The 25,640-nt window shown below is 38.4% G+C and overlaps 1 protein-coding gene across 25 annotated transcripts in view; it reads left to right on the top strand.

Moving 5' to 3' along the window:
* The window catches only part of KIAA1217, a 796,647-nt gene that overhangs the window by 677,299 nt on the left and 93,708 nt on the right, over nt 1–25,640 (top strand). For all 25 annotated transcript variants that reach the window (XM_079106261.1, XM_079106268.1, XM_079106277.1 and 22 more), the window contains 2 exons: nt 11,736–11,934; nt 15,793–15,886. In XM_079106261.1, coding sequence (XP_078962387.1) covers nt 11,736–11,934; nt 15,793–15,886 — 293 coding nt within the window. The remainder of the gene's footprint in view (nt 1–11,735; nt 11,935–15,792; nt 15,887–25,640) is intronic.

The following is a 25,640-nucleotide window of genomic DNA, read 5'->3' as shown; positions in this document are numbered from 1 at the left end:
AGGACTAAATAGACTGTATCTTTTCAAGCGGGATAATTTTTCCTCCAATAGTAGGAAATCAAAGAAGTTCTTAGCAATTTAATTCATGATACTAGATAATGTTTTTTTTTTTAAAGTTTACATTTATTAATATTAAAAACTGGTATTTCATAGCACAAAAACTTTTCTGAGGATCTTTTCATTCATTTGTAATAATTATTGGTTATTACTGTGTAGAATCCTAATACTTTTACAAAGAAAAAACATTTAGATGAACTCAGACTGTTTCCCCTTCATGTCCATAATCTTTGCGCCTAAATTTGCTAATCAGTCTGACTGTAGAAACCACAGGATATGTAACTCTCCTAGGTGACGTGGTTACCACCTTTAAAAAAAAAAATTCATAGCCAGAGTCTTTCTGATGCTGAGAAAGGATGCATTGGAAAATCTGTATGATCTGCACCGTGTGTGTGTGTGTGTGTGTGTGTGTGTGTGCGTGCGTGCGCAGGCACTGGGGTTCCAAGCCAGGCCTCCAGCATGCTAAGGAGGTTAAAGATGTGCTCTGCCACTAAGCTGGATCCACTGCCCAAGTTACATTTTCGTATCCCTAAAAGGCCAGTTCATTTTCAGATCCCTTGCTTCCCTGACCACAATTATTATACTTTTACCCTTTTGTTCTTATCTTTTAAAAAATCTCATTCTTCCCTTTGTAGCCTTTCCTCTTTGCTTTGTGTTATAGAATTTCAGCACCCACTGTTTTATTACAAACCAAAGAAAACTCCCAAATTCCCATAACTGCATCCAGATTTGAGCTCCCAGGTCAGATCATGGGACTCCATGAAAGGAACAATATGAAAATGGTATTACTTTGACATTCTTTTTGCTAAAATGATTTTTCTTTAATTTATTGAATGTAAACAGAGAGAGAGAGAGAGAGAGAGAGAAAACAGGGATATAGTAGATATTACCAAAAGTAAACAGATGCCAACATCTGTTTATGATCTGAGAGGCAGCTAAACATGATGGGCAAGATCTTTAGCTAAGTGAATCACACACATTACTTCTCTTTGCTTCAGTTTTCCTCATCTGTGAAATGGGGATGATAGTAATGACCTCAGAGAGAAGATTTGATGAGTTCATACTTGGAAGAGGGTTTAGATCAGTGCCTGGCACATAGCAAGTGCTATGAACATTTTTGTCAAATTTTAAAACGAAAATGTTTCCATGATTATTTCAGGCCTAAAATATTGTAAAACTCCATATCCTTTCCTTCCCTCTTCTTCCCCAGAGTTAATCACTTGCTAAAATTGGAGGAATAACTGGCATGAAAATTTTGGTGTATCTACTATATTTGGTGTCTTTATACAATGTGTGTCATTATTTGTATATTGTAAAACTTTAAATGGAATACTACTGCAAGCATTCTTTTGCAAGTTTCTATGGTTGTTCAACATTATTATTATTATTATTTTTAGATTTAGCCATGTTGGCAGATATGATTCTACTTCATTCCTTGTTACTGCAGTTTACTATTACATTGTATAAGTGAGCCACTGCAAATAAATCAATGACAAAGGTGCTGCGGTGAGCATCCTGGAACAGGGCCCACTTGTAAGATTTTTTTGTGTGATGGACAGCCTAAAGACATAGCCAACTATGGGATGCACGTCCTTAACTTTCCCAGGCATCCCAAAGAGACTGTGCAAATTACTCTCACCAGCAATAAATAACAGGCGCCACTTTCCCATGTGTCCCCACCAATACTTGAAGCTATTACATTTTCTGACTTTTACCTCTGTGATGGTCATAAGAGAGCATGTCACTGTTTTCATTTGGTATTGCATTTTAAATTCCTAGTGAGCATTTTAAAGTTTATTAGCCATTGGGGGTTTCTTCTTTGAATTGCCTATTCATATCCATTTTTGGATATCCATTATTACCCATTTTCTATTTTGCTGTTTTCTTATTGATTTATAAGTCATGTTTAAATTATTCTGAATACTAATCCTGGGTAGAACATGAGTGCTATAAATGTCTTCTTTCAGAATGTGATATGTCTTCCTTATGTACGGTGTCTTTTGTAGTGTAAAATATTCATTATAATGTAGGATAGTAAAGCAACATTTTGTTCTGTGGGTTGTGATTTTTAAAAAATCTTTCACTATGCCAATGTGCTAGGAGACAACACCATGTATTTTTTCCTAAGTTGACTTTCTTGCATACAGATCTTTAGTCCATCAGGAATTTATTTTACCTACAGTGCAAGATAGGGATGTATTTCTTACTTTTCCCATATGGAGAACCAATTTTCCTGACACCATTTACTGAATAGTCATTTCTCCATGGATTTGTAGGACCAGTTCTGTCGTATATCAAGCTCTTATAAACTCTTTTCCTACGCTCTCTGTTTTACTCCATAATCCTATTTGTTCTGGGCCAAAACCACACTGCTTTACCAGTGTCGATATCTGGTAGAGTAAGTACTTCGACTTCTTATTGTTCTTCAGAATCCCCAGATTGTTGTTATAAATGGCATGTTTAATTTAACTGTATTCTCTATTTTTTTAAATAGTATCTGTGTTGCTCTTGATCTCGTGCATTGATCTTACATCATTTAGTCATATTGAATCCTTATGGTTCTAATGATACATCACAGTTTCCCTTGGATTCTCTATTATGTCACCTACGAACAGTATCATTTTGGTATCCCTTTCTAATCTATCTACCTTTTATTTCTTTTTCTTATATTAACTGTGCTAGCTGGATCTTTCCATGAAGAATTTATAAATATTCTGAATTTAAAACCAAGGCTTCTAACATTTCATCATTGAGCATTGTGCTTGTTTGAGATTCTTTTGGGTTGATACCTTTCTCTTTTTTTTTAATTAAATGATTCATTACTTTATTAGAAGCACTTCATCAGACACTGTTTTTAAAAGTACAAAGAGAACTTTAAGTGTTTTCTATTAGATGTTTAATAACAGTTCCCTATTTTCATGATTGGGGTAAATCATTATCCCTTTATCATACATTTGAATTGGTAGATACATTTCCCCAAGTCTTCACAGATGAACAACAGTCTCCTCAATTATTGTGTGTTGGTGGCAGGGTGGGCTGGGGATGGAACCCAGGGCTTCACTAAACTATATTCTCAGCCCTCTCCTCAATTCTTAAATTACTATTTAAAAAAAAAAAAAATCATTGTGTTAGATTTTTCTCAACATTGATCTGACTCTGTTAAGCTTAGTGTATAGTATATAGATCTATTTAGAATATATAGAAAAGAAATGGCAAATGGTTACCATATTTATAGTTTACTGTAACTATTTACATTTTACAAATCAAGATTGTTATCAAAGAAACATTCTATATTATTCTACTTAACTAGTAGAATTTGTGGTGAAAATTTAATTTGATTGTGGTCCTGTAATAGACCACGAGTTTAAAGTGGCGTGATGAAGTTCTTCCTTTTCAAACCTAGGCCTAAACTCCATCTCTAGGTCTACATGTATACTCCTAAATGTCAGAAATCAAAATATCAAAAATAAAAATTCAAGGCCCTCTACAAATGTGCCTCACAAAAAAGGATCAGTGTATACTTTTTGTACTTACTCATCGTACAGAAAATACTTCTCATGTTCAGCCATCTTTATGTTCCTGTGATAAACTTCTTGGTCATGAGGTATTTTTTTCATACATATTTGCTTTGTTCGTGTTTTCTTAAAGAGTTTACATTGAAATTTGAAGTCCTTTCTCATATTGTCTAATATCTAGGTAAATACTAGCCTTATAAAGTGGAGTGTTAACAGCAATATCCAATTTATCTTATTGTTCACTAGGTTAAGAGAGAATTTAGTTACAGTTATAATATACCCATAATTGATATAGTATTTTTCCACAGCATTTTCAATAGCATTTTCTGCCTTAATTGTTGAATAACATGTAAGACTACCACATCGACCTGGTTGATGTTCCTGCATGTTCCGTTGTGACTTTGCATGATACTTTTTTCATAGACAAGTTTCTAAATATACATAAAAGGACGGTGAGACCCGTTGAAAATGAATATGATCCCAGTGCTAGAAATCAGCACTCATGTCTTCCTTGCTAAATGCATTCATGTCTTTAACACACCCAGAGTTTCCACAAGTCATTATAGATGTTTTTTCACAGAAATGCCTTGGGATGCTTATTTCAATGGCATTTTCATTTCACTTGAGACCCAACTAAACCAGTTTGTCTAGAACAAAGCGAAGTTACAGGGTTAAACACTGATAATGCTATTACCAAGACTCAGTGCTGAGAAACAAGCCTCTCCAAGCAGGATCTGCATCCAGCGACTACTATCTCTCAGGTTGTGGCTGGGGTGAGACTCTGTCATATTGAACTTCCTACATGTTCATTTCAACACGTGCTCACAGTTTGAACCACAATAATGACTCTTTTTAAAGTACCTTCTAGATTAGAATTTGGCTTAAAATTGCTATTGCCTGGAATCTCCTTGAGAGATTTTCCAGAGGGCCTCCAAGTTCCACGTTATAACAAATAAAAGGAAAATTAATTAAAAGACTTAGCAAAGTCTTATGTTGTCTTAAATGGCAGCTCTCCTAGCGAAATAATAATGGGTTGACTTAATCCTTTTTTAGAGACTACAGCAAAGGTTTGGTGTTCATCAAGTGAAGATAAAGACAGCAGAATCTAAGAGTAAAGTGATTCCAAAAATAGAGTTTCCAGACTTTCCATGGAGAATGAAATTCCTACTCTTTCTTCCTCCCCAAGCAACTGCAACCATTCTACTTTGTCACCTTGCTTGAAAAGCTGTTCCATAGGAAGGGACTTAGGCACGCCGTGTCCTCTCCTAGGGGTTTACAGGGAACACACAGCCTTGCTCAGCCTGCTGCTGTGTTTGAAGCAAATGTGAGTTGTGTTAGGTATGAACTGCTAACTTCCAAGGAATAGTATCATTTATGGAATCACTGTAGTTGGTGACCACAAAACCCCTCCTGGAAGAAAGGAATTGTGATTATTTTGTTGCCGCTGTGTCCCCAGTTCCTGGCACAGACCAGGCACACAACAGGGGCTTACCTAGCAAATGAAATGAAATAATTCTTATAGTACCAGTAAGGTGCCTCCAAGTACTAAGCCTTTATTAGTTTGTTTCACAACATAAGGCTCTTAACTAGCCTTTTTTAAAAACTATTTTTAGTTTGTAGACGGACACAATACCTTTATTTTATTTATTTATTTTTATGTGGTGCTGAGGATCGAGCCCAGTGCCTCACAGGTACCAAGCAAGCACTCTACCACTGAGCCATAACTGCAGCCCCTTGAATAGTCTCTTAATGGTACACTACTGTGATAACTACCCTGGAAGCCTTTGCTTAAATACCAATATCTGCCCCATTCAGATGCCAATTTACGTTCTTCCCCCTAACCAAAAGTTTTTATTTGAGCCACCTCTCTTGATCCTTCTCTCTGGCTTAAAAAAACATTACCAAGGTAACCAAATAAGATTCCCAGTTGGCCAGTCTTTTTAGATGTGTGGAAGTTATCTTATAAGCATACTTATTTTAGAAAGAAGATATAGAAAATCATAAAGAAGTGTGGGTGAACTGCTTACCCAAAGACAACCCTCTTTTAACATTTTGGAATATAATCATCAAATTGGTAAACTTACCACGAAGCTAATGTCACTAAAGTTTATACCTAGTTCTGTTTGTAACTTTTCATTCTTAGTCTTAGGCTCCTCAAATTTTTATGACGTTTCAGCAACCACAAAACCTGGCTCCACCACGGTCCTCCATCATGGTGATTAACTGATTTTTATAAATCTAGTTCCTTTCCATTTTGTAATAAGCTTTTCCACCTAATGGAAATATAATTTTCTGTTCATTGTCACATACTTTTAGAATTCCTTTTAAAAACAGTGTAATGTTCCAATGAATAGATCTATTAAGATAATTGATTTACTAAATTACTTCCCTGTTTTTGGAAAGAAACTTCCCCACCCCTTTCATTGTACATACAAATTTGCTTCATCTAACACCCTGCTCTGTGCCTAACTATGTAAAAAGTTGATTTACTGGCTCAAACCATATGTGTATTTTCGGGGACTTTGAATATATATCCACAAATAGCCCATCAGAAAAATGGTATTAATTTATTTTCCCAACAGTCATATGTGAGAATATCCATTTTCCTAACTTTTCTCTAGACTATTTATTTTATTGTAAAAACATTTGCTGATTTCATAAGTATAAAAAAAAAAACTGTCTTATATTTTAATTTAAATTTTTTTCCTTCAGTTGAAAAATAAGTACGGCAAGAGCTCTCTATATATTTAGGGCATTAGCTATTTGCCATTGGTAATGCAAATAGTAATTTGCATAATGGTCAATTGAATTCAGAGAAACTAAGGAATTTAGTTCATTTGGAATTGTCACATTATCTGCCTGCAGAATATGCCCTTTAGGGGAAATTGTATTGCCATTCCAGAAGGCAAGCATACTTCATATTAACTTGACCACATTACGGAGAGAATTGAATTTATTTTAACTAAAGATGTTTGAGCATCTACCAGGTGCTTAACACTTTACTGTATATTACCATCCAATGAGGGGAACTGTCACATATACAACTAACTGTAATGCAGAATTAAAAGCCGTGGTGGCAATTTCAACAAACACAATGTGAACACATATGTGAGAGGAAATTAATTCCTTAACTCATAATGGAAAAGTGATGGAGGAGGGGTTGCCAAAGATGATGCAGAGGAGGTGTTACGTATGTGTGAAGCAAAGTGGGGAGAAGACCATCACCAGCCAGTGGTACAGCACGTAGTGCCAACATTCATGGCACCCAAGGAAGGTGGGATGATTTGGGGTAAGAAGGCTGGAATAGGAGGGGCCACACTGTCAATATCCTTGGACACCTTCAGATAAAGATTTCCCACATTGTGGAACTAATTCTGAGATTCAAAAGTCAATGAAAATATTCAGACACAAGTCTGGAGGACCTGCCAGGCCAGGCCCTTTGTTGTAGTGTGACTGGGAGGTTTTTTTTTGTTTGTTTTGGTTTTTTTTGCTGAAATCCACATTGCCTTCACAGTCATTGAGGAGGGAGGACTTTGAAGGCTCAGACTTCTCAGAAGGACTCCAAGTGTCATGAGGTTCATTCAAAGCCCTGACGCTCTCGGCCTCCCCAGAACCCCTCCACCAGGTCTGGCATGTGGATTGTTTCTGACCACAGGTTGGCATTTCCCTCAGTGGAGTTAGAGACAGGAGGTTTCCGAGGCCTGCACAGTGTTAATTCAGAGGCTGGTGAGGGGGAATGAGGGATTAAGAAAAGACACACAAACATTAAGAGAAAAAGGTGAGATCAGGTGGGTACTGTCCTGGGACAGAGGAACAGGGACCCAGAGCTGGCTCCACATGTTTACTCTATAGGTTTTATCATCAAAAGTTTATTTGTGAGAAAGTTTCTGGAAAGCAGGCAGACTCGAAGGTCACAACATGGTGGAGACAGGGTTATCTTGCTATATTCAAAATCTTCTCTTCCTAGGAGACCGTGTTGGTGACTCAAGGTTAACACTGACATCTCTGGACATTAGCCCAGAGAGACCAAGGGCTGGTGTGCCATAGCAACTGGGGAGTGTTAACCCTATGCTGTTGTACAGGGAGATTGCAGGGCAAGCACATCATAACAACAAGGTCATCAGACCCCTTGATTCCCATCACTGCTCCCCACGGGAGATGTTTTCCTCCACTGCCCTGGTCATGCCTCAGCATCTTCAAGCACATGGTCAGTCTAAGTGTGAGGACAGCTAAGGTTGTCCCAGCAGGATGATTGGAAGGGATGGACACAGCTAAATGTGGAATTTCAGAAGCAGCATGCCTAAAGGGAGAGATCCTGGTTTCGCAGATTGACAGAATTCGATATATTTCTTAGAAGCTATAACTTTTAGGCAAGTTACTTGATTGGACCTTCTGAGCCTCCATTTCCCTATCGGTGAATGATAGTCTTACTAACAACTTGATGAGGTGCTGTGTTGATTGAATGTAATAATGCACTCTATTTCTGACAGATAGTAGGCATCCCATAAATGCATTTCTTTGTCCGTTTCCCCTCTTCATAAAAAGGGAGGTTATGATCCGGAGGCCCTCAGACATCCTCTGTGAATCTGGCGTAGCCAGGACTCACTGAGAGAGAGAGAGAGAGAGAGAGAGAGAGAGAGAGAGAGAGAGAGAGAGAGAGAGAGAATGTGCCAACCCTGCTGAATCTCCAGAAACCACATAGGTTTTAGCTTATCACTATGCCAACAAAACGCCACTGTATATTAAGAGAACTCCTTCTGAGTTTAAGCATTTCTAAATACCTTTCCTGAATCAAGTGTGAAAAGACTGTTCTTCTCTGTTTGTAAAGGCATCTTTCCCATCCTCCCCGGATTTTCACATTCTGTAACTGGACTTGTGTACCCAGCTGGCAGCTGCATCAGCCAGACCTGAGGTAACTAGAGTTTAGGCCCATTTTTTTTCCCCACTCCAGAGCTTACAAATTCTATTTCAAGCACTCACACGTACAGAATGCAGATGTGGGGATGAAAACCAGGCCCTTTCGGGGAGCGAGGCTGTGATATTAAACTGGAGTGAAACCATAGTGGCCCATCTGCAGTGGCCTCGCCCCAGGCACAGTTGGGGCCCAGACCTCAAGAGTGGTTTTGGCCTTTTGATATAGCATTAGCAATCCTCTGGGACAGTGACCACACCTCCCATTTGGGGCAAGACATTGCACAATCTGTGATTTACACAGGCTTGAAAGATTTTCCTCTGCATTCTGAGGAACGTGTAACCATGTGGAAATTCTGGAGAACTCATTCCCTGAGGAAGTTGAGGGCCAGAATTAGGATGGGCAGAGGGAAAATTGAGCTGCTTATGCCCCAATGCAAGAGGACTACGCTGGTCAAAGAAATCACCACTTCAGAATGTATTGCTAATGAGAATACAAACCAGCAGTGAAGGCTGTCTGGCTGTTCACATCACCTAACAAAAGCTCTTACGGCTCAGATAGACTGCATGTGAGATCCCTTTTGGATGACTGATAACTTATTCATTCACTCAACAAATATTGAGAAACCTACTACCTGAATGGTACTATCATAGGTACAAAGGACAACAACAACAAAAAATTTTTAAGTCTCCGATCTCATGAAAGTTACATTCTAGTAAGAAAAACTGACAGTAAACAACATAAATAATTAAAATGTGAATTATAATATTTACACAAGACTCTCAAAGGTGTTGCTATTATCTTGGTTCCTGGTTGCTGATGAGAAAGCTACCACTCTTCTGATATTAGGTCCCTCCCAAGTGACTTTGCCTCCACCTCTGGGAGATTTTAACAGCCTTCTGCTTTGTCCTGTGATCTCCATTGTCTCAGTGACAAGCCTAAATGCATGCTAGGGCATTTCATGAGTGTTTTAAATCTTTAATCTTGTACTTCAGTTTGGGAGAGAAAGAAAAAGAAAAAGAAAATTCTTCTATTATTTTTGAGGGAACTTCTCTTTTTCTCATCTCTCTTACCCAAATCCCTTTTACTAGGACTTTGGATGCTCTGATGTCATTCTCTCTTTTTCTTATTGCTCTTCTCCCTTTTTCATCCCTTAGTCTTTTTGCTCTACTTTCTAAGTTTTCATCAACTTTTTATTCTTCACCAGATTTTTTTTTCTACCGCATGGTTCTCAGAGATTGTACTTACTCTCCAAATATTCCCCTGTGCCTGAACTGTCTCACCTCTGCAGAGTTTCTGTTTCCTGTTTACCTTGGTCTTTTCTTTCGTAGCACAGGCTTCTATAAAATACATGTTAATCCTTGTGAGTCTTAATGTATGCTCAAGACATGGTCAGACTAGCTGGAAGTTTTTATACATGGAGCTACACATGTCCCTTTTCCACTATAGGGGGACCAGACGGAATCTAAATATCACCCTCAAAAATCTACTGGTGGGGCTGGAGATAGAGCTCAGTTGGTAGAGTGCTTGCCTAGCAAACACAAGGCCCTGGGTTCAATCCCCAGCACTGCCAAAAAAAAAAAAAAAAAAAAAAAAAATCTACTGGTCTCTTTTTCCAGGCCACTCAGTTTTCTAGGGGAAACTTCCAGTTTCATGGTTGAAGTTGGCTAGCATTCTCCTCTAGACGTGGGCATCCTGAATCCAATCTTTGGTTTGAGCTCTTTAGTCCTCTGATGTGAAAGCAAAAAGGAATTCCTTGGCCAAGTATGGTGGAAAGGGAGAGATGGACATCTTGCCATACACTGGGGAAGAAAAATGTTCAACCAGGTCTCATGCATTCAATTCACTGCTCCTTCCTACCCTTTCCTGGATTTCTGTGACCCTGCAGTTTTAGGTCATATTCTTCCCTTAAAGATGTAGATGTCAACTTTCTGTCCTCTGCTATTGTTTTTTTCTCTCATTCTTGTAATCGTTGACTTATGCAGTTTTTGATTCCTCATTGCCATTTTAAATGGAATTTCTGAAGGAAGTAATCAATTTGTTTCATGAACCACCATGTTTATCTAGAAGTCACTCACTCTATTCTCTTATTAGTCTCTCCTTTTAAGGCTTAGCTGAGTGGTGGTCCACCCTTGGTAGAATCTCACAAAGAGTCACATTCAATATCAGGATATTAGACATTCTATTTCAGTGATGTGTTTCTGAATAACAAATGACCATAAACATAGTGACTTGGAACAACTGCAATCATTTATTTGTTTATGATTCTGCAATTTCAGCAGCGTTTGGAGTGAGCATCTCATTTCTGTTCCATGTGGCATCATTTGGGATAGCTCATTCACGTGAGCAGTCAGTAGTTTGGGCTGTAGAATGAGTGCATAACTGGAGCCGACAGGACTTTGGTTCTTCGTGTGGACTCCTGTGTGCCTTGGTTGAACTCCTGGGAGTGGGGTTCTATAAGGGAATATCCCAAAATCCAGCTCACCAAGAGGAAAACCTCCAGTGTGCAAACACATATCAAGTTTTCATTCTGCATCACACTTGCTAATAATGTTTTCATGGCCAAAGCAAGTCACATAGGCCAAGCCCAGAATCAATATGGAAAGTGGGAATAAAATACTGAAAAATGTAGTTCACTGGGGACCACCTTCCCCCTGGAATTCTATCATTCTGTGATTCAGTGCTTGTGTTTTTCTTTACGTAACTGACTTTTTCCATTTTATGTATGAAACGTTGCTGTGTCAGAATCTTTTCTTGTACATAACTTAATATGGTATAAATATACAGTAGGTACATATTAAAACCACAGAAATATGGTAGCCTTTTCACTAAAAAATGTTTCTGAATGGACTACAAAGACTTACGCTCTATAGCTTACCCCTTGCTATAATGATTATGTTCCTAGTTAATGAAAGACATGGAAAAAAATAACCCTAAAGGATCAGGTCCTAAATATACCTTCCAAAGGAATTAAATGCTACCTTTCACCTTAGGCTAATGAGGTCAGTTCCTTGTCCTTTTGGTTTTAAAACAGTGGTGAATTAGCCTCTTTAATACCTGCCTGGACTCCAAAGAATAAAAGCAGATACTTATGTGATAACCAGATAGTGCATTCCTTGGAAATTCCAAACATATATTCCTTGTCACATGCTTTTCAAGCTTGTCCTGAACATCTGTAAGTGCAGTAGGACAGACGTGAGCTTCAAGTCCTCTTGATCCGTGACTGATAACCATGCTCCTTTTGCACGCAGGGGTTCTCTATCTCCAGTACGGAGATGAAACCAAGCAGCTCAGGATGCCGAATGAAATCACAAGTGCAGACACGATCCGTGCTCTCTTTGTAAGTGCCTTTCCACAGCAGCTCACCATGAAAATGTTGGAGTCGCCCAGTGTCGCCATTTACATCAAAGATGAAAGCAGAAATGTCTATTATGAATTAAATGATGTAAGGTAAGTAGTTGTAACATTTTTTAAAATTTGGTCTACCATGTGTTGTATTTACTGTTTGTTTGTTTTTCTCCATCAGATTGTATTTAGAGGGTCTTTTGGACCATTGTATTGCATTGCTAGAAATTGTTCTGAGCCTTAATTTTTTCTCATCCCAGTGAAGAAAGCACAGCCATTATCATGATTGACAGGATTATTCACCCAGGTGTGAATTCACTGTCTGACTTTCTACAGTTCATTTGCAAGGCATAGTTTACAAAGATGAGGGCAAAAGACTTTTGTATGGATCTTTGAATGTTACATCAGATCTTTCAATGTCATATCTGAAAAGAACATTAGAAATGATCTGGTTCACCGTTTCATCTAAAAGTTAGGAAAACCAGGGCCAGAAAATTGGTGGAGGAACTTGGTGAGAATTGAAAACAGTACTTAAGACTAGAAATTTCCAAACTCCTTCTCAAGTTCTCTTTCCCTGTAAATAGAGACTGTGGCTGTTTTAGGTAAGATCCTACTGGGTCATTATTTACACCTAACAAGTTAGAATAAAAGCAGTAGCCTCAGCTTTATTGCCTATACAAACCAAGGCTGAAAAGCATTCTCACTTTCCATTTGTTTCTTTGAGAATGTCCTTTACCCAAAAGTCTCACTTTACAGGAGGGCTTTTTCCAGGACCCCCAGCTGGATGTACTCTAAAACTCTACTGTGGAGACTCATCCTGTTGCAAATGGCAAGAAAACAGAAACATCCTTATTGACTGCAATGGGGGTGTATACAGAACAGAAGGGACACTCACATCTGGGGACTCATTGAACTATTCTATTCAAACCTGAGAAACAGGACTTAAATCACTAATATAGTAGCCTCTAACTATTTTAGAACTCAAAAGATTATTTAGTGGATAATCTGTCCCTTTCATTTAATGGAACCAGAAACTCAGACAACATCAAAGTTAAGGATCTTATTCAAGAGCACACAGTCAATTAAGCAACAAGCCCCACCCCAAACCTGGCTGTCTACATTCTCAGTCAGATCATCGAGGGCAGAACTTGTGGTTTCTGGGTCCTTACCCCGTGGACATAGCAAACTCTTCTGTTTCTTCATCATGGAAATAACGAGTCCTTCTTTTTAAAAATATGCCTTTAGAGCACAGTAAATGTAAACCGATAAATATCTAACAATGATAACAAATGATATATTTAGTATTGTGCCAAGGTGTGTGAGTAATTTAGGGATTTCAAAGTTTGACACATGCCCTAAGGTGTAGGTGCTACTATTACACAACCTTTCTGCTTTTTAAAAATGGGTTTAAATATTCATGAGTACCAGAATATTCATGCTTATTTTCTAAATAAATTATTAGTCAAGCTGTCACCAAAAAAATTTTTTTTTAATTTGCAAAGCATAAACTTAAACCTGAGATAATCACATTGTAATTGAAGACTGTTTGCAATAATATAATTCCATGTAGTACTTTTACATGGACATGCCATTTTGTAGCAATCATATTTCCCCACTTAGGGGCATGGTGGGATGCTGTGATAGTAAGTAGGTGTGAAATCAAGCAAAGCCACTCTTGATTATGGAGCTCAGGGCTGAGGAGGGGATGGTAAACAACTGGTGCTCACTGTCTTGCAGTCCATGGGAAATTTTCATATTGCCATAAGTCACTGTTTTCTAGAATCTTTCCCAAGCCTCAAAATGTGATTCCTTTAGTTCCTTTTTTGCATTCTTTGGGAACTTTGGAAAGCTGTGACAAAGAGAAGTGCAGAAGGATGAGGAGGAAAGAGGTCATGGTTCTCCTTGGAAATCCAGTTGATAAGACTGGCGAAAGTAGCACTTGAAAGGCAGTCACTTTAAACACTATCGTTCTCAGTTGATGTTTACATTTTACGTTTGCAAAAATGATGATCTTATTGCTGCTCCTTACGCTGCAGTACTGATAGCCTGTTTTAAAAAAAAAAAAATCTCATTTAAAAAGATTAAGTGGAAAGTCATTGGTTTGTAAATTTTCAATAATTTTATTTCTCAGTTTCTTTGATTTAAAAATTTAAAAAGACCTAAAAGTGTTCAAGCAGAGAGAATGCTTCTGTTTGATGAATATAATATTTATGCTAAATGATCACTTATATATTCTTCCTGAGAATCATTCTATCTTTTTTTTTTTTTTTTGGTTTTATACAAATGATGTTTCAATTCTATTTTATTTGAATGGTAGAAGACATTTTTACCACAAGCATTATTTAAGACCTACCCACCCCACCCCCCATAAAAACCTATCACAGGTATTAACTGAAGACAATGGCTTTAATCTAAACTCAAGGCAAATTTCATTTCACCCCCCTCGGTCTATTTGAAGCAAGAGTATATTTGCTCACCATTTGGCTTATTTCATCATGTGTTGGGTTCTGATTATTTTCCTTAGGGAAATGCTGCAGAGTTCAGGTCAGAATACTGTGCTGTAAATGTCACCGCAGTAAATGCAATCTGGCCTTCTACTGTTGGTTCTTCTCAGATGAACATGTTTCTAAATTAATCATAAACCAAGCTCATGTATTTTCAAAATACTTTACAGTTGCAATAAGTCTTTCCACCAGTGAGGTTTTCGGTTTCTCCACATGGTCACACATGACTTCTGCCTCTAGCTAGAGGGTGAGTTCCTTTCGTGAATCCCCAAGGCCTTGCCTCAGCGACGCTCCCCTTCTCATCATCTGAGCCCCTTTTAATAACAAGGGCTGTACACTCCCCTCAGCAGACTTCTAATGAGCTCCTTGAAATGTGGAACAAGTGTGCAAGCCAGGACTAGTCCTTGCTTCAAAGTAATGACTGGAAGATATTTAAAGGAGAGGAACAAGACCAGTCCAAGAATCCTCCACTTCATTTAAAACCCAAACATAACACAGGAATCCCAGTGATTGCAATCAGCCCATTAAATATGTGGCTGCACCTGGGAGAAGGTATTCGCCCTCCTGCACACGTTGCTCTGAGTTTGCCCAGCCATCATTGGAGTGGAATCACAGGGTAGACAGGGATAAAGGGACTTTGGGTGGCCCTTCTAAGGCTGCACATGCTGAAACCAGGACTTCATAGACATTCATGTGCTCTTAAATAACTTCAAGGTAGGCTCCAAGCAAGGTATGGGATTTCTGTCTTTGGCTGTAAGTGCTAGGTTTAGAAGGAGTGAAGAATTTATCTGCTGCTATTCCTTTATGGCCCATGATTTAATTTGTATGTTGGAAAGTATTTTTTAAAACCCATGGTGGAAGAAACAAATGCACTGTAAAGATATTAATTTTGATACTTTTTTTTTTTAGATTGCATATACATTTTATTTTCTTTGCTGAACATGTTTATAGACAAAAAGAAAAGGAAAAAGGCCGTGTGTGTGTGTGTGTGTGTGTGTGTGTGTGTGTGTGTGTGTGTGTATGTGTGTGCATTCATTAGATAAGCAGCAAACCAGGTGTTTGGGCAAAGTAAACAATTAAATATTTAAAAATTAACTGGAATCTCTTTGAACATTTTGTAAACGTTGGAGTTTTATTGTTTTTGAAAGCGTTAGTTTTCCACCCTCAGAATCTTGGAAGAAAGTTCTTGTTACCTGATATTTATGGGTGGAGAGCTACATCGAAAGAATAATACTTTCCCGTGGAACGAGACAAGGAAAGAAAAGCTGAAGTCGTTTTTCTTCTTTTCCTTATTTATATTTGCCTATTTTATGGTGAAAGAATTTTTTGTGTGGTTTCTGGTAGACAACTGCCATTTTGTCTGTTCACAGCTTTTACCTGATCCTCCAGGGCAGGCAGAGGAAATGGCCACAGTCAGACTTCTCTCATCTGCCATAGTTTTTGATGTTTTTGATTCCAGGAACATTCAGGACAGATCCCTCCTCAAAGTGTACAACAAGGATCCTTCACACGCATTCAGTCACACACCAAAAACTGTGAATGGAGACATGAGGGTAAGCGGCCTGTTCTATTTTTAACTTTTCTTGGTGGGTCAAACCATCTCTTCTCTTTGTTCCTTCTTCTCGGGTAGTCACACCCCACCACCTGGTTTTATGGGTTCTCCTCACATCTGGTGACTCATTATTTGTTTCATGGTAAAAAAAAAAAAAAAAAAAGAAAAAAGTAAAGAAAAGAAAAGAAATAATAATACATCCTAGTCATCTGGGGCGACCAAATGGAAATGGGAGTGGTATATCCCCTAATTCCTCTCTAAGTATGGAGTTTATGTTTTATTTTTATCTTGGGTAATGCTGGGGTTTGAATCCAGGGTCTCCTGCCTGCTAGGCAAGTTCTCTACCACTGAGCTACACCCCTCAACCCCTAAGCCTGGAGCTTAGAAATAGCCTCATTCCAAGGAGATCCTGAAAGTCTTCACATAAAAGAATGCTTAGTCCTTAATACACTAATTTAGAGGAACCCTTGGAAATTTTTCTCCAATGTAAACAAAACTCACAAACAAAGAGTATATGTTACATGGACAAACTATTCGTGTTCTCAGAGTGATTCTTCCAAGTTCCTCACAATCTCATTTAATTATTCATCTTCTAATTCAGGATTGTTTGCTGTATTTAATATTATCAGATCTTCTATGAACCATGTTGTGGGCAAGCACAAACATCTGTGTGATTTAGGAGCTAAAATTCTCTAGATTTAGGTCATCTCAGGAGATCAAACAAGTATTCACGGTGCATAGGGGTGTTTTGAAGAAAAACGAATAAGGACACTAAAAAAGGAAATTTTAAGATCACATTAATGTCGTTCCATCAGGAATGGATTGAGTTTCTAACAATGTTACATTCCTCTGAAGTAAAAATGGGAGGGGAAAATAAAAGATCAGGTTCTGCACACCCCATAGCACCCCACAACGCACACATTTAGATGGCTCTGCACCATTTCATATCATCTTTTCTGTGGATTAGCCCTTAACTGAATGTTGAAGTTTAACTGGAAAACAAAACAAAACCAAACAAAAAAGTTTTACTGTCAAAGAAACGCAGGCATGATTCTTTCCTGAAGTTGGAGTATTGTTCCAGTGGGGTGCTGTCTGTCTCCTGATGGTGCTTATTGGTTTCCTATTGCCACTAGAATAAATTATTACAGATATAGTAACTTAAAATGCTGCAAATTGATGATCTTATGGTTCTAGAGTCTTTAGACTGACATGAGTCTTGCTGGTTCAAAAAAAGGAGTCACTAGCAGGACTTTCCTGGAGGCTCTGGAGAGAATCTATTTCCTCCCCCCACCACCCCTATCTTCTAGAGGTCATCCATATTGATTTCTTCCACGTTCAAACCCAGCAAAATAGCATCCCGTTGACCCAGTTTCTTTGACCTGTTGTCTGCTTTTAAGACATTTATGGTTACAGTGGGCTTACCCAGTACTCCTTATTTTCAAGTTAGCTGATTAGCAACTTTAATCTCTCTTTCCCAAATACCCCAATATAACCACAAGTGAAGGGAATTAGGGTGCAAACATCATTGGGGGGGCCACAGTTCTACCTCCCGCAAAAGGTATGTAAGTTCAAGACCAAGAAACAGGTCAGGAGGTTTAGTTGAAAGTGCTGGAAGAATTTCTGTGTAATTCTGAATTGGAATGTGAAACCCTATGGAACCAGGGTATACCCTTATGGAGAAAAAGGCCTTTTATATCTTCAACGGCTTTTTTTATGTCTAAAATGATGTGTGAGTGGAACCGAAGTCTTTATTGCTACTTTGGAAAATCTAGAATTTTGAGATCCACTTTTAACCAGTTTTACTTTAACTGTAAACCAGAGCTACGTGAAGACAGATTGTGTCATGCTAATTATGAAGCGTGGATAAATATTACGAGACCCTATGCTTTTTATTACTCTGTTACACTCTCTTTTGGTGACATTCATAGGAGTCTTTGCCCCCTTGGATAGCTTTTATATATATCTGGACTTCAAACTGGAGTTCTGTCATGCTTGGAGTTGTTTCTGTTACGTAGAGCCATTCCCAGACAGGCGCCCCACAATTGCCTTTGAGAGTCTTGTTTATGGCTGGGAGGACACCTGTTTTAACTCTTAAGCAGATGTGGTGCCTACATAAAGACCTACTGTAAGAACTGAAAGCATCAAATATTAACCATATGCACAAAGCCTATTAAAATGCACAACTTTCGCTAAGGATTTCAGCAAGTGGATCTGTTTTTGTTTGTAGATGAGATGGTAATCGTCACTTTCTGGGTTATCCGCAGCCTATGTTAGACACCAGTTGTTTGTATGAGAAAGTCAACCATTGTCCCCAAATGAGGGGACAACAAATGTTCACCACCTAATACAACAGAGAAGCTCTTCTGTCTCAGTTGAAGACTCTTTAGAAATGAAAAAATAGAGAAACCAGCTTGATGTGATCATGCCTATAGTTTGTAGCTTGGCCCCTATTCACAGGTTCTCCAAACTTAAAGACAAGAAATTCCTTGGGCCTCACCTTTCGGTCCTGGAAGTTAAAATTCTTTTTCTTTTCCTGATAAATGTGTCTGCATCGCTATGAAACTACAGGAAGTTTTGTTGAGCCCTGTTTGTAGCCCAGCTGCAAAACCCCATTGCTCATGGTAAAGAACAGAGCTAGGATCACTTGTCACAGACTAAACCAAGCTGCATGCTGGGTTTAGGGGAACTGCATCCTCCATATGTTTACAATGTGAGTGTGGCCTGAAGGAATTCCATGGTAACCACTCGCTTGCGTCAGTCACTGCAGCCCTGCCCCTGATGTCATTAGACTTAACTTGCCAGCCTCCAGAGTCAGTCTGGGCCAGAACTCCCAGCTGCCCACTCCTTACCAATAAACATGCATATGAGAAAGACATTGGTTGGAACAAGTAGAGGCATAACACCAGCCATGCCAGAACTCTGCAGTGGCCTCTGAGACTTTCCTGAAATGATAAATTTAATATCTTGCCTTTGAACAAAAAGAGAATGTAAGATTGTATGTCCAAAATTTCCAGGCAGTTCTCCCAGAGCAGTTTTATGATAGAATGGTGTTCCCCAGGAAGTGTGTTAGACTAACGTATTAACTCTGAGGTTATGGGCCTCAGAGTGTGCATGGAGTTTATGCTTGGTGGGAAGCATGTGTCTAGCTTTTCATTTAGCATCTAGCTGAGCATTTTTGAGCCTAGGATATCTAATGAGACGGGTGGTTCTCCGCTGGATCTGAGCCCACCCAGCTCCTGATTTTTGCACAGGGGTGCGAATCACTCTGATGTAATTTAATCACATGGCTTTCGTTTATTGCATCTGATGGTAGAGCTGATAATTCAGTTCCCAAGGGATGGAGTGCCCTATATGGAACAGGATCTTTTGCGCAAATTATATATGTACTCGCAGGGTTTTCGATTCACAAATATACAACTTAAAATGAACCATTCCATTTTGTGGTTCTCAAAGAGTACAGGTGATTTCCTGGTGGTGTTTTCAGTTTGGGGGCTTCTCCACCTTCTTGTGTATAATCAAGATTACTGCCCAAGATTCTCTGCTCTCATTTAATTCTCTCCTTCTTGTCTCCTTCTGTTAATTTCACTTGTATGTCTCTGATTTTTACTTGTATACAGACAAGCACCAGATTTTCATTTAGATCATACTCCCCAAAATTGACCCTGCATCTTAAATTACTCCCTAATACCCAGATGAGTCACCTTGGCCCAGGCCTCTTCTATTTGAACTTTGTGTTTGATGCTGAGGAATGGTCTCCTTAGAAACCGTGGGCTTCCATTACATCGCCATGTCTAAATTCCTTATCCACATTCAAACACCCCCCACCTCCATTGTTCACTAGTGTTTCTTCCTCCCCTTTCCCCCTAAATGGTCTCCAGTGTGTTCCAGAAGTCTTTTCCAGTTTGGGGTTTTCAGTTTTTATGTCTTTTGCCTGTTTTCTGGATTGGTTCTTCTTTCCATCTGAATCTTTGCACTTGTGGCTTTTATTTTACCACTTATTTAACTATTGCCTCCATGTGAATGACCCTTAAAACTATATGCTACTTCTGCCATCTCTAGAGTTCAAGACCCAAATGTTGGACTTTTAAGTGGTTGTTTTTACATTGATGTTCTTCTAGTATTTCTAATGTATCCATTGAAGGAAAAAAATTGCTATTTTTTTTCTCCAAGCCTTTATCCTCCTTGATTTTTTTTGTTATCTTTTGAAGGACAGAGTGGTTGTATTGGGGGGAACACGTGTGCATAAATGTTTTAAGGAGTGGAGAATGTAAGGTTTAAAACATTGAGTTGTCCATGATTCTTCATTTGCCTGATTCCTGCTCTTCAACTTATTCAAACAACCCACCAGTGCCTGTCCATTCGATCCTGCAAGTTCTTTTAGAGATGTCCTTCTGCCATTGCCACTTGTGCATGTGATTTTATTTAATCCTTAAGACAAAATTTTGAGACAGGCCTTGTAATAAGTCCCTTTATTTATGGCTGATGAAACAGTTTCTTATGTTAGAAATTACCCCAAGGCCACATAGCTAGAAAGAAAGGGCTGATCTTTGAATCCAAGTAGCCCAGTTCTAGATACAAGGCTCCTTAGCTAGCATCTTGCTGCTGTGGTTACAAAATTCATTATTTCTCTACCAAGCTGCATCAGCTGCAGTCTGTTCTTATTGCTCACACTGATGTTTTTAGTTCCAAGTTTCTGAAATGCCCTTTTCCTTCCCATATGTCTGCCTGCTATGGTTTGAGGTGTCCCCCAAGACTCATGGGCTGGAAGCTTGGTCACCACATAACAGTAGTGAGAAGTGGTGGATCTTTAAGAGATGGGGCCTGGTGGAAGGTGGTTGGGTCATGCATGGGGAGGGGGGGTCTACCCTCAGAGAGGATCGATTTTGTTCTCTCAGGACTGGGTTAATTCTACAAGAATGGTTTGTTATGAAGCAAGGTTACCCCCACATGCTTGGCCCCTTCCACGCATGACCATTTCCCTTTCTGTTTCTCAGCCATGTTGTAATGCAGCTTGGTCCATACCAAATACTGGCACCAGGCTCTCTGGGCTTTTTAGCTACCAGATCATCAGAATCATGAGGAGGAAAAAAATAAAATAAAACCAAACCTCAGGCATTTTGTTATAGTAACATGAAACAGACTTAAGACGTTGTCTTTCAAAATTCTGCTCTCGAAACATATTGCGGGACAATTGTCTGATTTCCTTAACAACCTGTCACCTTGAAAAAAGTGTGGAAAAAGAGTGCTAAGTTTCTCAGGACTTTACTATGCTGTAACAACCAGGTGCCATATGCACCCCAGTGTTTGGATACTGAGTTGAGCAAACCAACTGTAAAAGATGTCTTTAAAACTATGTGGAAGAATTCTACATGTGTTAGGAATCAGATGATATTAAGAGAAAACTGGTAATTCCGTGGGGTATAATAGTAAGTTGGTAGTTATGGTTTTTAAAATTAAACATACAAAAGTATTGCAGGTTAAATGATAGGATGAATGGAATTTGCTTTCAAATACTCCAGCAAACAGTAACAAAAATATACCCACATACAGGAAGTAGATGAGACAAAATTGGTAAAATGTTGAAATAGGCCAAAGCTGGAAGATAGGTGTTCATTATATTATTTTCTCCACTTTTTTATGTTTGAACGTTTCCATAATAAAATGTTTTAAAGATAAAAGCTTACTTTTTGAGTCTAAAGAAAAGAATGCCTACTCCACACAGCTTTCCCTAATGCTGTCGGGATTAATCTTCCCCTGTCGAGGACACGTTGCACATTCCCCTGGCCGTGTAGTCATTTAGGTCATGTTCGTCTCATCCACAGACTGTAAGTTCTTCAAAGGCACAAACCATAACATGTTCATCTCAGTAGACCTCCGAAGGCCAGGATAGCATCCTAACCCATGGTGCACACCAAGTAAATCTCCTTACATAGTCTGCATTGAGTACTATAATGATAGTGCTACAAATGTTAGATTATTCATTTTCTGTCATTAATGAGGACCCACTGTAAAAATATCTCTCTGTTCTCATCGCCAGAAATAGTTGTGCTTCTCTTGGTTTATTTTTATCCTATGGACACTCTGAATCTTGTAAGTGATCATTTTCCCTCTTTGTGTTGCTCCTCTAAAGCTTAGAATTAAAACTGTGGCCCACCCACAGCCAGGAGACAGGCATTTGTGGTGGGTATTTTGTGTATTGGCTTTGTTCCTGGCCCCTCTTTTTAGCCACTCTACTCTCGATTTCCTCTTGTACATTCCACTTTGACTTTCATTTTTTTTAAACAAAATCATAATAAGTAATGTGAACTCTGTTCATTTCTTGCAGAATCTGTCAGGATATAAATGGAGTTCATTCTATACCACCGTTGTCCTGAATGTGAGATAGTAGACCTTTTCGTGTCTGGAATGGACAATGTGTTAAAGTACTTTACATATTGTTCTAGTTAATCCACAACTCTGCAAAGTAGGTATGCTGACTCCATTTTTACAGATGACACAACTGAAGCCAAAGAGGTCATTCCCAAGCTCACCTCTTTCTGTTTCTTTGTATGTAGTCCACAGCTTCCCTTCCTTGATATTTCCATTTAGGTTTTGCAAGTTTTGAAATAATGTTCCTAATAAAATTTTAAAATATACAAAATATCCTTTGTTAACTTTTGTTTCATCTCGTGACACTATTTTGTACCTTGTTCATGGCAGCATTTAATATTTCACTTTGCCCCGTTCTGTTCTCTGCTGGCTGACTATACTAGAAAGAAACCGTTAGGGGAGGTGGATAAGGAAAAAAGAAACAGAGAAAGTATGGAGAAAAAAATCCCAAGAGAAGGAAGTTTCAGAAAACACTCTTAGCTGATTTTCTCATCTGTTCAAAGTCTTCTTTGACCCAACCATGATATCCTCTTGGCTGACACCAGGACAGTGGTATTAAAAAGTGACAGGTACTTCTCTGTGCCTGGCAACTTGATGAGTGTTTTGCTGTAGTTGTTCACCTTTGACTTTAAAAATGATGTAATATGAGAGTTCTTATTATCTCTATTATCTTATCACCATTGCAAGCTTTCTGAGGAATCTCCATACTGCTTTCCAGAGTGGCTGCACTAATTTGCAACCATACCAGTAATGTATGAGTGTACCTTTCTCCCCACATTCTCGCCAACACCTATTGTTGCTTGTGTTCTTGATAATCGCCATTCTAATTGGGGTGAGATGGAATCTTAGGGTAGTTTTGATTTGCATTTCTCTTATTACTAGAGATATTGAACATTTTTTCATATATCTGTTGATTGCTTGTACATCTTCTTCTGTGAAGTATCTGTTCATTTCCTTAGCCCATTTGTTGATTGGATTATTTGTATTCTTGCTGTAGAGTTTTTTGAGTTCTTTATAGATTCTGGAAATTAACGCTCTATCTGTAGTATGAGTGGCAAAGATTTTCTCCAACTTTGTAGGCTCTCTCTTCACATTGCTGATAGTTTCCTTTGCTGAGAGAAAGTTTTTTAGTTTGAATCTAGTCCAGTTATTGATTCTTGCTTTTATTTCTTGTGCTATGGGAGTCCTGTTAAGGAAGTCTGATCCTAAGCCAACAAGTTGAAGGTTTGGATCTACTTTTTCTTCTATAAGATGCGAGATCCCTGGTCTGATTCTGAGGTCTTGATCCATTTTGAGTTGAGTTTTGTGCAGGGTGAGAGATAGGGGTTTAATTTCATTCTGTTGCATGGTTTTCCAGTTTTCCCAGCACCATTTGTTGAAGAGGCTATCTTTTCTCCATTGCATTTTTTTGGCACCTTTGTCTAGTATGAGAAAATTGTATTTATTTGGGTTTGTGTCCGTGTCCTCTATTCTGTACCATTGATCTACCAGTCTGTTTTGGTATCAATACCATGCTGTTTTTGTTACTATTGCTTTGTAGTAGAGTTGAAGATCTGGTATTGCGATACCCCCTGCTTCGCTCTTTCTGCTAAGGATTGCTTTAGCTATTCTGGGTTTCTTATTCTTCCAGATGAATTTCATAATTGCTTGCTCTATTTCTGTAAGTTACGTCATTGGGATTTTAATTGGAATTGCATTGGATGTGTATGGCACTTTTGGTAGTATGGCCATTTTGACAATATTAATTCTTCCTATCCAAGAACATGGGAGATCTTTCCATCTTCTAAGGTTTTCTTTAATTTCTTTCTTTAGTGTTCTGTAGTTCTCATTGTAGAGGTCTTTCACCTCTTTTGTGAGATTGATTCCCAAGTATTTTATTTTTTTCGAGGCTATTGTGAATGGGGTAGTTTTCCTAACTTCTCTTTCTGAAGATTCATCACTTATGTATAAAAATGCATTGGATTTATGAGCATTGATCTTGTAACCTGCTACTTTACTGAATTCACTTATGACTTCTAAAAGTTTTCTGGTGGAATTTCCAGGTTCCTCTAAATATATAATCATGTCATCAGCGAACAGGGATAGTTTGAGTTCTTCTTTTCCTATTCGTATCCTTTAATTTCTTTGGTTTGTCTAATTGCTCTAGCTAGAGTTTCAAGGACGATGTTGAATAGAAGTGGTGAAAGAGGGCATCCCTGCCTTGTTCCAGTTTTAGGGGGAATGCTTTCAGTTTTTCACCATTTAGAATGATATTGGCCATGGGCTTAGCATAGATGACCTTTACAATGTTAAGGAATGTTCCCACTATCCCTATTTTTTCTAGTGTTTTGAGCATGAAGGGATGCTGTATTTTATCGAATGCTTTTTCTGCATCTATCGAAATAATCATGTGATCCTTATCTTTAAGTCTGTTGATATGGTGAATGACATTTATTGATTTCCGGATGTTGAACCAACCTTGCATCCCTGGGTGAAACCCACTTGATAGTGGTGCACTATCTTTTTAATATATTTTTATATGTGATTTGCTAAAATTTTGTTGAGAATTTTTGCGTCAATATTCATTAAGGATATTGGTCTGGAATTTTCTTTCTTCGATGTGTCTCTGTCTGGTTTAGGTATCAGGGTGATATTGGCTTCATAGAATGAGTTTGGGAGGGTTCTCTCCTCTTCTATTTTATGGAATACTTTGAGGAATATTGGAATGAGTTCTTCTTTAAAGGTTTTGTAGAACTCGGCTGAGAACCCATCTGGTCCCGGACTTTTCTTTGTTGGTAGGCTTTTGATGACCTCTTCTATTTCATTGCTTGAAATTGATTTATCTAAGTTGTGTATGTCCTCCTCGTTCAGTTTAGGTAATTCATATGTCTCTAGAAACTTGTTTTGTTGGAATATAGATTTTCAAAATAGCTTCTAATTATGTTTTGTATTTCAATCAACATGGATGAGCCAATGTTCAGGGCATAAGTATTTATGATTGTTATGTCTTGCTGATTTATGCTTCCTTTAAGCAGTATGTAATGTCCTTCTTTATCCCTTCTGACTAGTTTTGGCTTGAAGTCCACATTATCTGAAATGAGGATGGATACTCTAGCTTTTTTGCTGTGTCCATGTGCATGGTATTTTTTTCCCATCCTTTCACCTTTAATCTATGGGTATCTCTTTCTATGAGATGAGTCTCTTGCAGGCAGCAAATTGTTGGATTTTTCTTTTTAATCCAATCTGCCCGTCTATGTCTTTTGGTTGATGAGTTCAGGCCATTAACATTCAGGGTTATTATTGTGATATGATTTGTATTCCCAGTCATTTGAGTCATTTTGTTTTTTGACAGGATTTGGTTTCTCCTTTATTTGGCTATTCCTTTAGGCTAGTTCCTCCCGTTGCTG

This window comes from Sciurus vulgaris (assembly GCF_902686455.1).
Source record: "Sciurus vulgaris genome assembly, chromosome: 12".
NCBI classification, from domain to species: Eukaryota; Metazoa; Chordata; class Mammalia; order Rodentia; family Sciuridae; genus Sciurus; species Sciurus vulgaris.
This window is presented reverse-complemented; position numbering and strand designations above follow the sequence as displayed.